At 37.6% G+C, this 17,088-nt stretch overlaps 1 protein-coding gene across 19 annotated transcripts in view; it reads left to right on the forward strand.

The window, feature by feature from the left end:
- ABI3BP (ABI family member 3 binding protein) overlaps positions 1 to 17,088 on the forward strand; it is a 286,413-nt gene that overhangs the window by 83,340 nt on the left and 185,985 nt on the right. For all 19 annotated transcript variants that reach the window (XM_072614163.1, XM_072614173.1, XM_072614165.1 and 16 more), the window contains exon 2: positions 1,036 to 1,221. In XM_072614163.1, coding sequence (XP_072470264.1) covers positions 1,036 to 1,221 — 186 coding nt within the window. The remainder of the gene's footprint in view (positions 1 to 1,035; positions 1,222 to 17,088) is intronic.

The raw sequence follows: 17,088 nt of genomic DNA on the forward strand, positions 1-17,088 counted from the left end.
CTCCCCTGCCCTAGGACAGAGTGGTGTAGAAGAAAGAATGCTAAACTTTCATTTAAATCCTGGCTCAGACATTTACTACCTTAATTCATTCCCTCTAACATTGTCTCCTATTTTACCATATAGATATAGATATATACCATACATGGTCATTTGCATGTTGTTTTTCCATTTAATTGTAAACTTCTTGGGGGCAGGAACTTCTTTGTATCTTCAGCTGTTAGCACAGTACTAGGCACACAGTAGTACTTAATAAATACTAGTTGACAAACTATTTGACTTTAGATGAGTTACTTTTCTAGATCTCCAGTTCCTCATTTGTAAAGTGTTGGGTGGGAATGGATAATCTTTAAGGTCTTTTCTAAGACTTTCATGAAATGATACAAAGTGAAGTGAACAGAAGAGGAGAACATTGTACACAATAACAGTGACATTGTACAATGAAGAATTGTGAATGACTTATCTCTTCTCTGCCAAACAGTGATCCAAGACAATTCCAAAGGACAAATGATGATTATCTGCCTACAGAGAAAGAACTGATAGTGTCTGAATACAGACTGAAACATACTATTTTTCTCTCTCTTTTCTTTCTGTTCTTCCTTCTCTTTCTTTCTTTCCTGTTCATACTTCTTGCACAAAATGACTAATGTGGAAATGTTTTACATGATTGCATACATATAACCTATATCAGATTGCTTACTGTCTCAGGGAGAGGGGAGGGAAGAAAACAAGGGAGGGATAGAATTTTAAGTCAAAATAAAAAATAAACAACAAATGTTAAAAAATTTTACAGGCATTTTGGGGGGAAAAATAAAATATTATTTTCAAAATTCTCTTCTAGCTTTAGTCTATGACCTTAGAATTAGCTGCCTTTTAGCCATTTCTCTGGAAAGCATTTTGGAAAAAGTTTCTGGCTGCCTCTGTGTAAACAGTGCCACCTGCTTACTATTCATAAACACAACTCATTTTTTGGTTTCTAGTTTTCACAGGCCTCCATAAAGGAATTAAAATAACACCCATCCCATTCTCTCTTCTCAGCTCCAGGTAAAAAGGCAAGCTTGAAAGTCTACATCAATACCACAAGTGATTCCATTCTCATGAAATTTCTTCGTCCAAATCCAAACACCAAACTAGAAGGCTTTGTCTTGGGATATGGCAGCAATTCACATTCCAACCAATACTTTCCATTGCCTTCAGAAGGGAAGTCATCTGAGGCAGAAGTTGGTAAGACAATTGGCATCTGAGGGTGGAGGTTAAGGGTGTAGAGAGGTAATGGCAATAATCTAATTTTAAAACCAGAAAATCAAGTAACATTTTTTAAAAATCTGCCTAGCACAGAAATGATAATCCAATTTGTAGACCATCTTCACAACAATCAGTTGTTACATTCATAGTTTCTCAACATACAACAAAAATAAGTAGATAAAATGTGAACAGAGCAAGTTAAGTGGAGAGAACACTAGATTAATTGGTTTTGATTCCTGGTTCCAACACCTGCTAGATGTGCATGATTGACTGTGGGGGGGAAAGTACTTTAATTTCCTCAACTGAAAAATGGGTATAATTAATTGCTTGTGCTATGGGCAGCTAGGTGGCACAATGGGTAGAATGCTGGGCCTGAATTCAAATCTGGACTTACACACTAACTAGCTGTGTGACCCTGAGCAAGTCACTTTACCCTATTTACCTCAATTTCCTCATCTTTGAAATGAGCTGGAGAAAACAATGGCAAACCACGCGAGAATCTTTACCAAGAAAGCCCCAATCAGGCTCAGGAAAAGTTGAACACAACTGAAAAATGACTGATAACAGTTTACAGGGTTATTGTTGACAAGTGCCTTATAAACCTCCAAAGACTTTACAAATATGAGCTAATATATATACCATGTCTATATGAGTAGTTTTCTCCATTGCTCTTTTTCCTTCCTCCCCTCTCAGTAGAAGTTGGTAGTTGGAGATTTCTTAGTTTCTTTTCATTAGAAGCTACAGTACTATCAGTGTGGTAAGAGGATGGTCATCCAGGGTGCTCTACCATGTAGGCTAAACTGGTCCTTTTCCTTAAAAATATTGAAATCTAGAGACTTAAAGGAGATTAATGGCTTCAGCAGTTGTTACAGCTTTCTATATCAACCATCTGGTTGTCTGTAGTTAAGCAGTAGATACTTAGAGACCTGTTGTCTGGCGATGGAGTGGGAACACCAACTTCTCCTTTCAGGTTGTTTGGCTCAGCTGAAAATTCTTTCCTGCTCTGAATGTCTTTCCCCCGTCAAGGCTAAGTAAACCTCCTTTTTCGTCATGTTCTACAGGGTCTCATTTTGTTCCCAATCTTGAACCTGAGGTACCAGACCAGCCTGGGTCAGGCCTAGACTGTTAGATCACAACATTGTTTGTTTTCTTTAAAAAAAAAATCTTTGCTTATAGCATTAAATTTCAAGATATATCAATGAATTTATATATGTATATATATATATACATATTCCACATATATATACATATATATATAATTAATTGTGAATACTTTCAGTTGGTTTCCAAACACTTTAAAGTATAGATTTAGATTTAGCAATAGTTTTCTTGATCTTCAGTAGTTTAAGAGAACTTTAACTGAGTCTATAGAGTAAAATTTATTTCCGTGAAAGGTAAATCAAACTGTTTTCATGATAACTTTGACTTGTTAACAATGACCATTAAGGATGTGTGCTCTCCTGACTTTTGGCCCATTTTCCAAGTAGAGTACTTTCATTGCACTTCAGAAATCAAACAAATAAAAGCTATCTCATGAAAACAGGGATCCAGGCTCACTTTTACACAGGAGATTAGCTGTGAAGCAACTGGAATATAGCTTTTATAGAAATAAATGTTGCCTGAGATTTAGGTACCTTGAGCAAATATAACCAATGTAAACTTGGCATAAATATGTTCTACAGGACTTGCAAGTTTGCAAATGTTTCCTGTAGCAATCACACCTTAATTATGACTAGCAACAGGATACCAGTGCCTTATCCAAAACACATAAGGTGAAAGCACAGGTCTCGTTCTTGTTCTCTCTTGAACATTATGAGTAATTTTTTGGTTCCTATTAATTTTCACTTTAAATATTTCATAATCAGACTATCAAACAATGTCACATAAAGTAGATTATTAATCTTTAAATGATCACTTGAAAAACTGTAAAATTTAGATGATACACTCAGGTTTCATAGAAGTTCCATTTAGGTCAGACAAATATAGTATTATATTCAAAGAAATAAATTATATTCAAGTAAATGAACAATAAAGTCTGTTATTTTCCTAGACATAATGAAGACATCCCATATCACAATATTAAACGTGAATGTTAAACATTAAACATTTACACGTTCAAGAAAAATCCATTCAAGGACACCAAAGTATTTTCTAACCAAAATATCCATTTTTCAAAACTGTTAACAACTTGAATGACCAAAGGGTATTACTGGTTTTTTCAAATAATATTGTAAAGAAAATTGTATTTATCCCACATGAATTTTTTTGTTAGCTAAACTATATTTGGATCCCTGAAAATACATTAAAAAATGGAAAGATAGCTGCACTAGTGGGGGAAAAAAGTCAAGAGACCTACTGTAGGTTTGAAATTTACCTCAAATATTTACAAGTAGTGTGATTCTGAATAAAGTAACTTTACCTCTTAGAGGGCAGCTATTTGGCTTAGTGGATAGAGCACTGGACTTGGAGTCAGCATGACTCATGTTTGTGAGTTGAAATTTGGTCTCAGATATCTCCTAGTTGTGTGACCCTGGGCAAGTCATTTAATCCTGTTAACCTCAGTTTCCTCATCTATAAAATGAGCTAGAGAAGGAAATGGCAAACCACTTCACTATCTCTGCCAAAAAAATTTCAAAATGGGGTCACAAAGAGTCAGACACAACTGAACAAAACAAAAAGTAAACAAGTGTGGTCTTAGATGTAGTAACTTTACTTCTTAGAGCCTCAGTTTCCCCATCTAAAATGGTAATAATAATATTGGCAAATAGTAGGCATTTAATAAATGCTTCTTGAATTGAATCACATGATTTATCTCCCAGCGTTGTTGCATAGAGCATAATTAAGCACTTACCTCAACACTTACCACCTAGTGAAACGTAGGCACATAGGATGCAAATAGAAGCAAGCAAGATAAGCTCTGCCTTCAAGGAGTTTACGTTCTAATGTAGGAAGGTAACAACATGTAAGTGGGAGTTGGGATGGGGGGGAAGCCCCTTCATAGCATGATGTGAAAAGTTGATCTGAGGAGGAGCTTGAGGTCACTTTCTGAATTTAAAAAAGTGTCTTTTTTAGAGCAGACCCATTTGTAAGTATTTTCAAATGTTTTCACATTAGCTGCCACATTGTAATCATATGCTGGCACTGCTGACTTACTGATAGGACATGAATAAAGTTGTTTCTCCCCTAGATAACCACTTCATTTACACACTAGGCTGCCAACTCCTTCCTCCCTTCTGCCCCCTCCCCAATTAATGGCCACTCTTTAGAGACAGCTGGCCTCCATGTGGGATATAGCCTATAGCTGTGAATGAAATGTATCAGATTTCTTTGGCCCACACAGTCCTAACCAACTGAATCAACTTAGGTACATACTAAGGTTTTAGCAGGCCTTGGATTCTTTCAGTAGTTATATACATTAAATTATACTTTCCTCAAAAAACTAACAACAGAAGTGTGAAAGAAAAAAAGCGCAGAAGTCCACACTTTCTAGAGGCCCAATGTGGTAAGTAGCTGTGCTTTCTGCATCCTTAGCTTCCAAAATTCCCAACCCTTCCTTGCTGTATCTAACACTCTGGCTTTTGGGTCTTTTGATTGCTTTTGCCATTTGCATTACTCAGTGTCATTGCTGTATTCAGGAGTAGTAGTAACTCCTCCTTATGTAGTATTTTAAGTGTGCCAAGTCCTTTACCCACATTAACCCACTTGAATCTCACAGAAACTACAAGAGAGAGCTAAGTGCTATTATTAGGGTCAGATACCTCAAAGCATGATTCACTTTCAGTCTCTTTCCAATCTATGTACTTAAGATGAAATTTGGGATCACCACTGCCACCTTCCTAAGAGTAAAAAGAAGTGACAAGTAGAAGTATGTATGGAATAATTTTACTTATGCGTACATATACACATACACATGTACATACACGTATATATCTGTATATGTATATATATGTATGTGCATATATATGTTTTTACACACACACATAGATATGTACATGCATGTATATTTGTGTCTAATGGTAGCCATGGGGCAGGGGAGGGAAGAAAACAAAGGAATATAATTTACATGATAACCTTATAATTTTGGAAGGAATGGCAGTTCATACATGGAAGATTTGCAGTTTCATGTACAATCATCTTTTTTATTATACTGTGTAATGGAAATGCTTGTTTTCTTCTGTGAACTGAAAATAAAAAAAAACAAAAACAAAAAAAGAAGGAAAAGAGATTTTCTTTAAAAAGGAAATGTCCCAGTTACTCCTTGAATAGCACAGCCTCCACTTTTTTCCTCCTGTTAAAAAGTTAGCTTAAAAGCAGGAACTGTTTCATTTTTGCCTTTGTATTTTTAGTGGTAGTACAGTGTCTGGAACATAGTAAGAATTTAATAAAGCCTTGCTGATTAAGTTGAGAATTTCCCTTTTTTTCATAAGACATTATGTCTTGTTCAAATATAAAGGCTTAATTGTACACCTCTGGGAGAAATACTAAATCTTTAGTAAATTTAGTTCTTTTCCTCTAACATTTCTGGTAGCCCTTACATTCCTTAAGAATGTCCATAAATTGAATCTCAGAAATACTGCCTGAGCCAACAGACATTCTAAAGGCTTGGGTTCCACCCAGAATATCAGACTCACACTGTCCCCACTAAGTAAAAGAAACAGCAGAACATAGCTAGTAAAGTAAGGAGGAAAAGAAATATTTGGCTGTGTCAACTTTTTCTTATGTGGCTATCTCAAAATCTGTTCCAAATGTGCAATTAATCTATTGTTAGAATTGTCATCATTGGTTGTGGAGTTCTGGAACTTTCAAATGACAGCATAGAGGATAATCGAGGTAAAGTGTTGCTGACATGCTGACTCTAGTAAACTCTCCCCATAACTGTTGTGGCAAGATATTCTACAGAGAGCTGGCAGTCTTCTTTGTGCATTCATAATTCCATGTTTAATAAGAACTGTGGAAGACATGAATATTTAAATTGCAATTTCTCTAATAAGCTTTTCCAGTTAAGAACACCCATCGTCCAACTTGCAGTACAATTTCCATGGTTCCCTTTGCCTTCAATACATCCAGTAATTGTTGGCCAATATATAATGTTGACTCATGTGTCAGTTACAAGGAAACAGACCATGGAGTTGATGGAAAGAAATCCTTCTTGGAACTTAGGAAATCTGAGTTCAAATCTTTGTGCTGCTATGCGCAACCTGTGTGATACTGAGCAAGTGACCTAACTTCTCTGGCCCTCAGTTTCCTAATCTGTAAAATAGTTCAATTGTGTTTTAGTCATGCTGACATCTTCATGATCCCATTTGGGGTCTTCATGGCAAAGATATTAGAGTGGTTTGCCATTTTCTTTCTCCAGTCCATTTTACAGGTGAGGAACTGAGGCAAACAGAGTTAAGTGGCTTGCCCAGCATCACACAGCTAGGAAGTGTTGAGGCTGAATTTGAACTCATGAAGATGAGTCTTCCTGATTCCAAGCCCAGTGCTCTATCCACTGCACCACCTAACTACCTGTAAAATGAGAAGTTAGGACTAAATGCTATCTAAGGTTCTATTGTGAGAAATAACTCATTCAGATTCAGAAGGGGTGAAAATAAAAGAAATAAATTTATTAACTGCAGTTGCAGGGGTCTCATTGTACAGACAACCTCAAGAAACAAAAGTAAGCCTTAAAAACCTATGCCTGACTGCAAAGTCCCTCCCTATGTCTCCCCATTCACTGGGTAATATAGGGTACAATTTTCCAATACATCTACTACATAGTTCACCGTAACATGCTTCCCCTTCCCGCTCCATGTGTTGTATGACCATTCAAATGAACCTTTAGCCCTCCCAGAGGAGATGTTAATATTCATAAGCTTATTGGGCATGAACATTCCAAGCAAGATAACCTTTACTCTACTTAGCTAACTTCTACCTTCAAAACAAGATAAAAATCAGTTGGATCCTTGCTTTGCCTGTTGTCTTCTGTGTGAGACATAACTCCTTCATTGTGACTCCCATTCTGATGGTTGTTATTCTGAAATTATGGAAAAAAATTTCTCCATTTTATCTCTCAGTTTTGCCTCTTCTCCTACCAGAAGATAATCTAATACTACTCTATGTTGTTGGTGTCTTCTGCAATCAATTTATTTTCCCTCATTTGCTACAAGTCAAAAGACTGGTATGTTTCGATCTCCTAGATTTCATAAGTCATATATTACATAATTTCTGTGGAAACAAAAGTTTTCATCGTTCCTTACACATATGATTCCTTTTAATGGAACAAACATTTAAGCACCTACAATGTGTAAGGTACCAAGACTTTCAGAACTGGACATAAAAAGAGAAATAATAGAAGTCTCTTTATCTAAAAGAACTTGAAGTCTAGCCTAGCATTTTCCCATCTCTTTTTAATTTTTTATCTAAAAAAAGTTTTTATGCAAACAAAAACTTTGTTCCATACATTCACATATAGCTCCTCTGTGAGGGAGCTTAACACAGGCTTGTACTTAAGCCTAGGCAATTGGTTACAAATTTCTTTTAAAATTTCTTTTGTGATTCACCCTTTTATTTTTTTTTATTATTTTATTTGTTTTCAGTGTTCTACAATCACTTCCATATAACTTAGATTTTTTTCTCCTCCCTCCCCTCCCTTGCTCCTCCTTCCCTGAGTAGGCATACAATTTTATATAGATTCTACATATACATTCTTACTAAATACATTTTCACCTTAGTCATGTTGCATAGAAGAATTAAAATGAATGGGAGAAATTGTAAAACAAACCAAAACACAATACAAAAGAAAATGATCTGCTACATTCTGCGATTGAATTCCATAGTTCCTTCTTTGGATGTGGAAGGTATTTTGCCTTAAGATACCATTGGGAATATTTTAAGTCCTTGCATTGCAATGAATTTCTAAGTCTACCAGAAAAAATCCTCACACAGTGGGGTTGTTGCTGTGTATAAAGTTCTCCTGGTTCTGTGGCTTTCATTCATCAGTTCATATAAGTCTTTCCAGGCCTCTCTGAAGTCTTCCTGCTCATCATTTCTTATAGCACAATAGTATTCCGTTGCATTCATATACCACAGTTTATTCAGCCATTCCCCAATTATTGGGCATCCCCTTGATTTTCAGTTTTTGGCCATCACAAAGAATGCTGCTATAGATATTTTTGTATATATGGGACTCTTTCCCATTTTTATGATCTCTTGAGGATACAGTCCTAGAAGTGGTATTGCCAGGTCAAAGGGTATGCACATTTTTGTAGCCCTTTGGGCATAGTTCCAAATTGCTCTCCAGAATGGCTGAATCAGCTCACAGCTCCACCAACAACTAATTAGTGTTCCAACTCTCCCACATCTTCTCCAACATTTATCATCATCCTGTTTTGTCATGTTAGCCAATCTGATAGGGGTGATGTGGTATCTGCATCTCCAATCAATAGTGATTTAGAGCATTTTTTCATATGACTATATATAATTTTGATTTCTTCCTCTGAAAACTCATATCCTTTGTCCATTTATCAAATGGGGAATGACTTGTATTCTTGTCACATTTGACTCAGTTCTCTACATATTTTAGAAATGAGGACTTTATTACAGACACTAGTTGCAAAAATTCTTTCCCAGTTATCTGCTTCCCTCCTGATCTTGGTTGCATTGGGTTTGTTTGTGAAAAACTTCAATTTAATGTAACCAAAATTACCCATTTTGTACTTATGTTTTCTATCTCTTGGTTAGTCAAAAATTCTTCCCTTCTCCATAAATCTGATAAACACACTATTCCTTGCTCCACTAATTTGTTTATAGGATCAGTCTTTATACCTAGATCATGTATCTATTTGGACCTTATACCTATTTGGACCTTATTCTTGTGCATGGTGTCAGGCATTGGTCTATACCTAGTTTCCGTCAGACTGTTATCCAGTTTTCCCAACAATTTTTGTCAAACTGTGAGTTCTTATCCAAGAAGCTGGGGTTCATGGGTTTATCAAACAGTAGATTGCTATATTCATTGACTACTGTCTCTTGGGTACCTAATCTATTCCACTGGTCTACTCTTTTGTTTCTTAGCCAGTACCAAATGGTTCTGATAATTGATGCTTTATAATACAATCTGAGATCTCACAGAGCTAGGCCACCTTCCCTAGCATTTTTTTCATTAGTTCCTTTGTTATTCTGGACCTTTTATTCTTCCAGGTGAATTCTGATATTATTTTTTCTAGCTCTACAAAATAATTATCTGATAGTTTGATTGGTATGGCACTGAATAAGTAAATTAGTTTAGGTAGAATTGTCATTTTTGTTATATTAGCTCAGCCCACCCATGAGCAACTGATGTTTTCCCACTTACTTAGATCTGACTTTATTTGTGTGAAAAGTGCTTTGCAATTTGTAGTCCCTGGGTTTGTTTCAGTAGGTAAACTACTAAATATTTTATAATGTCTACCCTAGCTTTAAATGGGATTTCTCTTTCTATCTCTTGCTGTTGGGCTTTGTTAGTAATATATAGAAATGCAGATGATTTATGTGGTTTTATTTTGTAACCTGCAATTTTGCCAAAGTTTATTATTTCAAGTAGTTTTTTACTTGAATCTCTGGGATTCTCTAAGTATATCATCATATTATCTTCAAAGAGTGATAGCTTAGTTTCTTCTTCGCCTATTCAAACTCCTTCAATTTCTTTTTCTTCTCTTATTGCTACAGCTAACATTTCTAGTACCATATTTAATAATAGTGGTGATAAAAATTGAAAATGCATCTAGCTTATCCCCATTGCATATATGCTTGGTGAAGGCTTTAGGTAGATACTGCTTATTATTTTATGGAAAGTTCCACTTATTCCTATGTTCTCCAGTGTTTTCAATAGGAATAGGTGTCGTACTTTGTCAAAATCTTTTTCTGCATCTATTGAGATAATCATGTGGTTTCTGTTAGTTTTGTTGTTGATATGATCAATAATGTTAATAGCTTTCCTAATACTGAACCACCCCTGCATTCCTGGTATAAATCCTAACTGATCATAATATATTATTCTCATGATTAGTTGCTGTATTCTTTTTGCTGAAATCTTATTTAAAATTTTTGTGTCTATATTCATTAGAGAAATTGGTCTATAATTTTTTTTCTGTGTTTAGGTATCTCTTCCTGGTTTAGGTATCAAAACCATGTTTGTATCATAAAAAGAATTTGGGAGAATTTTCATCTGTATGTCCAAGTTATTGATATCCTCCTTATTTTATTCATGTAGGAACTCAAAGATATAAAACTTCCCCTACAAACTGCTTTTTCAGTATACCATAAAATTTGGTAGGTTGTCTCATTATTGTCATTCTCTTGAATGAAGTTGTTGATTGTTTCTATAATTTGTTTAACCCACTCATTCTTTAGGATTAGATTGTTTAGTTTCCAATTAGTTTTTAGTTTATGTTTCCATGGCCTTTGATTACATAGAAGTTTTATTGCATTATGATCTGAAAAGAATGCATTGACTATCTCTGCCTTTCTGCACTAGATTGTGAGGTTTTTATGGCCTAGTACATGGTTAGTTTTTGTATATATGCCATGTGCCATTGAGAAAAAGGTGTATTCCTTTCTATCTCCATTCAATTTTCTCCAGAGATCTATCACATCTACCTTATCTAGAGTTCTATTCACCTCCTTAACTTCTTTCTTGTTTATTTTGAGGTTAGATTTATCAAGTTCAGAGAGGGTGAGGTTAAGGTCTCCCACTATTATAGTTTTGCTGTTTACTTCTTCCTGTAACTCCCTTAACTTCTCCTGTAAGAATTTGGGTGCTATACCACTGGGAGCATTTATCTTTAGTAATGAAATTGCTTAGTTGTCTATGATGCCTTTTATAAGGATATAGTTTCCTTCCTTATCTCTTTTGATTAGATTTATTTCTGCTTTTGCTTTGTCTGAGATTAGGATTGCTATCCCTGGTTTTTTTACATCAGCTGAAGCACAATAAATTCTGCTCCATCCTTTTACCTTTACACCCTATGTGTATCTCCCCTTTTCAAATGTTTCTTGTAACAACATATTATTGGATTATGGTTTTTAATCCATTCTGCTATCTGTCCCCATTTTATGGGAGAGTTCATCCCATTCACATTCACAAATTATGATCACTGTTTGTGTCTTTCCCTCCATTTGCTTTCCCCTTGTTTATGCTTTTAGTTCTCCCTTCTCCCTTTCCCTCCCCAACAGAGTTTTAATTTTTGACCACTGCCTCTCTCAGTCTTCCCTCCCTTCTTTCAGGCCCCTCCCTTTTAATCCCCTTTTCCCTTACTACTTCTTCCTTCCCTTTTGACCTCCCCTCTCTTTTCTTTCCCCCTTCCCCTCCTATTGCCTATAGAGCTAGTTGTATTTCTATACTTAACTGGGTTTGTTGTACCCTCCTTGAATCCAATCAAATGAGAGTACCTTTCAAACAATATTCATCTCCCTCCCCTCTTTCTCTGTACTGTAATATATTTTTGTGCCTCTTTCTGTGATAGAATTTATTTTTTTCTGCCTCCTTCTTTTCACATCTCTCATTACAATCCCTTCACACCCTTAAATCACATTTGTTATCATCACATCTTTTAATTTATACTCACTCCCTCTATCTGAATATATCCCTTTTACATTTCATAATAAATATACAATTCTCAAGATTACAAAGTATCATCTTCCCTTATAGGGATGTAAACAGTTTGCCCATATTGTGTGATGAACTTCTTTTTTCCCCTGTTTACCTGTCTATGCCTCTCATGACCTGCATTTGAAGATCAAATTTTCTGTTGAGTTTTGGCCTTTTCATCAGCAGGGTCTGGAAATCCCTTATTTCATTGAATGTCCATCTACTTGCCTGAAATATTATGCTCAACTTTGCTGGATAATTAATCCTTGGTTGTAGTCCCATCTCCTTTGCCTCATATTCCAATTCCTTTGATCATTTAATGTAGAAGCTGCAAGGTCCTATGTGATCCTGACTGTAGCTCCTCAATATTTGAATTGTTTCTTTCTGGCTGCCTGCAGTATTTTCTCTTTCACTTGATAGTTCTGGAATGTGGCAGCAACATTGCTTGATGTTTTTAGTTTGGGATCTCTTTCAGGAGGTGAGAGGTGGATTCTTTTGATGACTATTTTGCCCTCTGGGTCTAGGACTTCTGGGCAATTGTCCTTGATGATTTCTTGGATGATATTTTCCAGTCTGTTTTTTTCATCATGGCTTTAGATTTTTTTGTCCTGGATCTGTTTTCCAGGTCAGTTGTTTTTCTAATTAGATATTTTACATTTTCTTCTATCTTTCCATTCTTTAGAATCTGTTTGATTCTTGAAGTCTCATAGATTCATTAACTTCTACTTGCCCGATTCTATTTTTTATCAAATTGTTTTCTTCAGTTAACTTTTGCATCTCCTCTTCCATTTGTCCAATTGTTCCTTTTAAGGAGTTATTTTCACCACTTAGGTTTTGTATTTTCTTTTCCATTTGTCTAATTTTCCTTTTAAGGAGTCGTTCTCTTCAGTGAATTTTTTTCATATTTTTAAAATCATTGGTCAGTTTTTCTTCTATTTTCTCTAATTTAGGTTTTAAAATCCTTCCAGAGCTCTTCCATGAAGCCTCTTTCTTCTTCTGACCAGTTCATATTCCCTTCTGAAGTTTCAGATAGGAGTGCAGTCTCAATGCTGACCATTTTCGTATTTGTGTTTTGGTCCTTGTCCCCATAGAAAGATTCTATGGTGTTTTCTTTTCTGCTTTGTTTTTTGCTCATGATAATAACCCTTTTCCTGGATTTTAAAGTAGATCTCTGTGTCTGTGGCACAGGGAGCTCTGTCCCACAGTTCTTGTGTCCAAAACTTGAGACTTTTTGTGTTGTGGCCTCTGGTTCTTTCAACTAGAAATTAAATGCTACAGATTACCTGGTGCTGAGTTGGCTGGTGTTTGAAAGCAGAGGTCATTTAGGTCTTTTTAGGTTTCCCTGCAGTTACCCTGGAGGTAACTTGTTAAGTGTGGGGGAGGGGTGGTCTGGACTCCAGTGGCTCCTCTGATGAGCTAGAGCATAGGCAAGCTCAGCTTTCTGTGTTAGTATCTTCTTGATTCAATTGGGGGGCTGAGGCCTACCTATAGTCCTGATGTTGGCAGTTGCTGGCTTCACCTCCCTGGGGTTCAGGATCTTCACCTAGTTTGTTGAAGTAGGACTCTCTGGGACAGCTCTGATCCTGCACTGGTCACCTTTGCAAGAGGAACCCTCCTTAGCAATCTTTCTATCCTCCTTTGCTAAGAGTATGTTTACCCCTTCTGCTGCTCCCACTCTTCCAGAGTTTTTTCCAGGGAAATAATCTCTGGGCTGGTCAATGTCAACAACGAGAGGGAGATAACAGTTACCAATCACTCTGCCATCTTGGCTCCCGGAACCACCCTTTTATTTTTAAAACTCTATACATCTTTAGCTGGAGACAAAAACTCATAAAAATATAGATAGCAGATAAATAAAGTTTAAATAGAGTAGGAAACTTTCAAGGCCAGAGATGCCTGTTGGGCAAGTAGCAATCAGGCAGTGGTGAGAGAGAAGAGATAGAAATCACGTAATTGTGTCCCACAGCCAAGTAGGCTGATACGTTTAAGAAAGAAAGCAGAAAATTCTGTGCAGGCAGATCACTTCTTAAGTCAGTCAGCAAGCAAACAAAAGGCTAAAATTGCTCATGACTGTGTTCAGTTCAGAGTAGTAGCTCCCTTTTTTACCATCAGCTCATTGCTGGTGCACATTTGCCCTGGGTACCTCTCATCTCCATAAAGAACATAAATTCCTGGACTTTCCCTGTCCATTCTGGCTTCTGCCTCCCATGATGCTTTAGTCTCTCCTTTCAACTTTGGAAAAACTACACTTCCTACTAGCCTCTTGCCATTGAGAGGCTACAAAAGAATTGCCCTTAACATCAGGTAAGTAAGTGGCAATGTTATATCGCAACATTTATTAATAGATAAAAATGTAAAGGTGCCTTATATTTGCATAGTTTTGTAATTTACAAGCACTCTCATAATTTGTTGAGCCTATGAGTAATTAAGTTCAAAACTAGTGAAAGACCAGAGTGAAAAAAAGCAGTGAGATGTAACTCTGAACTTTAGTAAAGAAATTAGGGGAGTGAAAGCAACGACTCACCTAAGCTCCTGGAAAAACTCCTCTGGATATATCTGGGGGGAGAGTCTGACCAGACTTTGGAGGTGTAGAATCCAGTGGGAGACGGACTTGGACAGATTCGGAGCCCAGGCTGGACTGGAAGGTCCCCGGGAGGGATCTGTTCCGCGGGGGTAAGACCCCCGGCGCACAGCGCAGCGCGGTCGGCCCGGCAGGGCGGAGGCAACCCGAGGGGCCCGAGAGTGGCGGGCGAGACCAGCGGAGCAGGAGATAAGCCAGGCCGAGCCAACGATATCAGCGCAACAGCCTTTGAAATCTTCAGCCTAAAGACGGGACTTCAGTGGGTCACTACTTGAACATCCAGAAGCTGGGATGCCGGAGTGATCAGTAAGTGCTCTCCCCTCCCCCCCGATGACCGTGAGGGAACCATAAAATTCTTCCCCAGATTGATCCTGGATCAGTGGGAGCAGCAGAAGGGGGCGGGTGGTCTCATAACACCAGAGGCTGGAGAGGTGGCAAAGGGGGATTCTTCCTACCGTGGTGGAGGCTATCTGGAGGGACAGACAACCCAGGGCAGAGAAAAATTCGCACTGAGACCCAAGCAAGCCTCAGCCCGGGAGACGAGCCCCAGGAGGGGCGGGAACACGCATTAGCCTCTAGGCGTGCCCCAGCCCTCCAGGGGAAAGGGAAGACAATAGGGAAGCTGGGATCACCATCCCCTGACCTTGCCTTTGCCTCAGGCCAGCTGAGGAGATATCCTGAGACCAGACCACACCTCCCACACACCTATCAAGCTAAACTCAGGGTTGATCTGGGAAACAACAACAACAACAGCAACAACAACAACAAAAAAAAAAAAAGAAGCCTGCTTTTAGCCTAGACACACATCATCTCAACTTAAAAGATCTGTATCTTCTGACTGAAAGAACCAAAAGCTACAACACTCAGCCAACATCATGAATCGGAAAAAGCAGACGAAAAGTGAAAAAACCATAGAATCTTTCTATGGGGATAAGGACCAAAACACAAACACCAAAGAGGTCAGAGCTGAGACTGTACTTCCACCTGAAACCTCAGATGGGAGTATGAATTTCTCGCAAGCACAACTAGATTACCTGGAACGTCTGAAGAAGGATATAAAAGAAAAACTGGCCAATGATTTTAAAACTATAAAAAAAGAATTCACTGATGAGAACATCAATCTGAAAAAGAAAATTGAAGAAATGGAAAAGGAAGTTCAAAAATTAACTGGAGAGAATAATTCCCTAAAAGGAAGAGTTAATCAAACGGAAAAGGAAACTCAAAACCTAATAGGGAAAATTGATCAGATGGAAAAGGAAACCTAAAACCTAACTGGGAAAATTGGTCGAATGGAAAAAGAAGTACAAAAATTAAATGGAGAAAATAGCTCCTTAAAGGGAAAAATTGGCCAGATGGAAAAGGAGATGCGAAAGCTAACTGAAGAAAACACTACGATCAGGATTAGAATTGGGCAAGTAGAAACTAATGACTCAATGAGGCAACAAGAATCAGTCAAACAAAATCTAAAGAATGAAAAGATAGAAGAAAATCTAAAATATTTAATTGGAAAAACAACTGACCTGGAAAATAGATCCAGGAGAGAAAATCTAAGAATTATTGGCCTGCCAGAAACCCATGATGAAGAAAAGAGTCTGGACAATATCTTCCAGGAAATCATCAAGGAAAACTGCCCAGAAGTACTAGACTTAGAGGGCAAAATAGTCATCGAAAGAATCCACCGTTCCCCACCGGAAAGGGATCCCAAACTCAAAACCCCAAGAAATATAGTTGCCAAATTCCAGAGCTATCAAGTGAAGGAGAAAATACTACAAGCAGCCAGAAAGAAACAATTTAAATATCAAGGACACACAGTCAGGATCACACAGGACCTTGCAGCTTCTACATTAAAAGATCGAAAGAATTGGAACCTAATATTCCGTAAGGCAAAGGAGTTGGGACTCCAACCAAGGATCAACTACCCAGCAAAGTTCAGCATAACATTTCAGGCAAGGAGAAAGTCATTCAACGAAATAAGGGATTTCCAGAGCTTCCTGACCAAAACACCAGAACTCAATAGACAATTTGATCTTCAAATGCAGGTCTCCAGAGAATCATAAAAAGGTAAACAGAGGGGAAAAATCAAAAACAAAAACTTGCAACTCAATTAGGGCAATCTGTTTACCTCCCTGTAAGGGAAGATGATACCTGTTAATCTTGAGAACTGTGCAGCTATTATGATAAAAGGGATATATGTAGAGGGAACGGGCATAAAGTAAATGATGTCATGGCAAAAATATGATTTAAGTATGAGAAGGGAATGTAATAGGAGGTGTGGAAAGGGGGAAGCAGAAAGTGGCAAATTATATCACAGGAAGAAGTACAAAACTATAGTAGAGGGAAGGAGGGGAGGGAGATGAGCATTGTTTGAGAGGTACTCTCATCTGATTTGTTCAAAGGAGGGAACAATAACCTTAAGCAGATAATCCTAACTAGCTCTATAGGTAGTAGGAGGGGAAGGGGGAAGAAAGGGGAGGGTGGCTAAAAGGGAGGAAAGAAGCAATAAGAGTAAAGGGGACTAAAAGGGAGGGGGGCTAAAAGAAGGAGGGGAAGGCTGCAGGAGGAGGGGGAGAAAAGTGAATACTATTGAGGAGGGGAAGGGAGACGGGAGAGTTAAAAGCACAAATGGTGGGAAAGAGGGTGGAGGGAAATACACAGA

This window comes from Notamacropus eugenii, chromosome 5 (genome assembly GCF_028372415.1).
Source record: "Notamacropus eugenii isolate mMacEug1 chromosome 5, mMacEug1.pri_v2, whole genome shotgun sequence".
Taxonomy (NCBI): Eukaryota; Metazoa; Chordata; class Mammalia; order Diprotodontia; family Macropodidae; genus Notamacropus; species Notamacropus eugenii.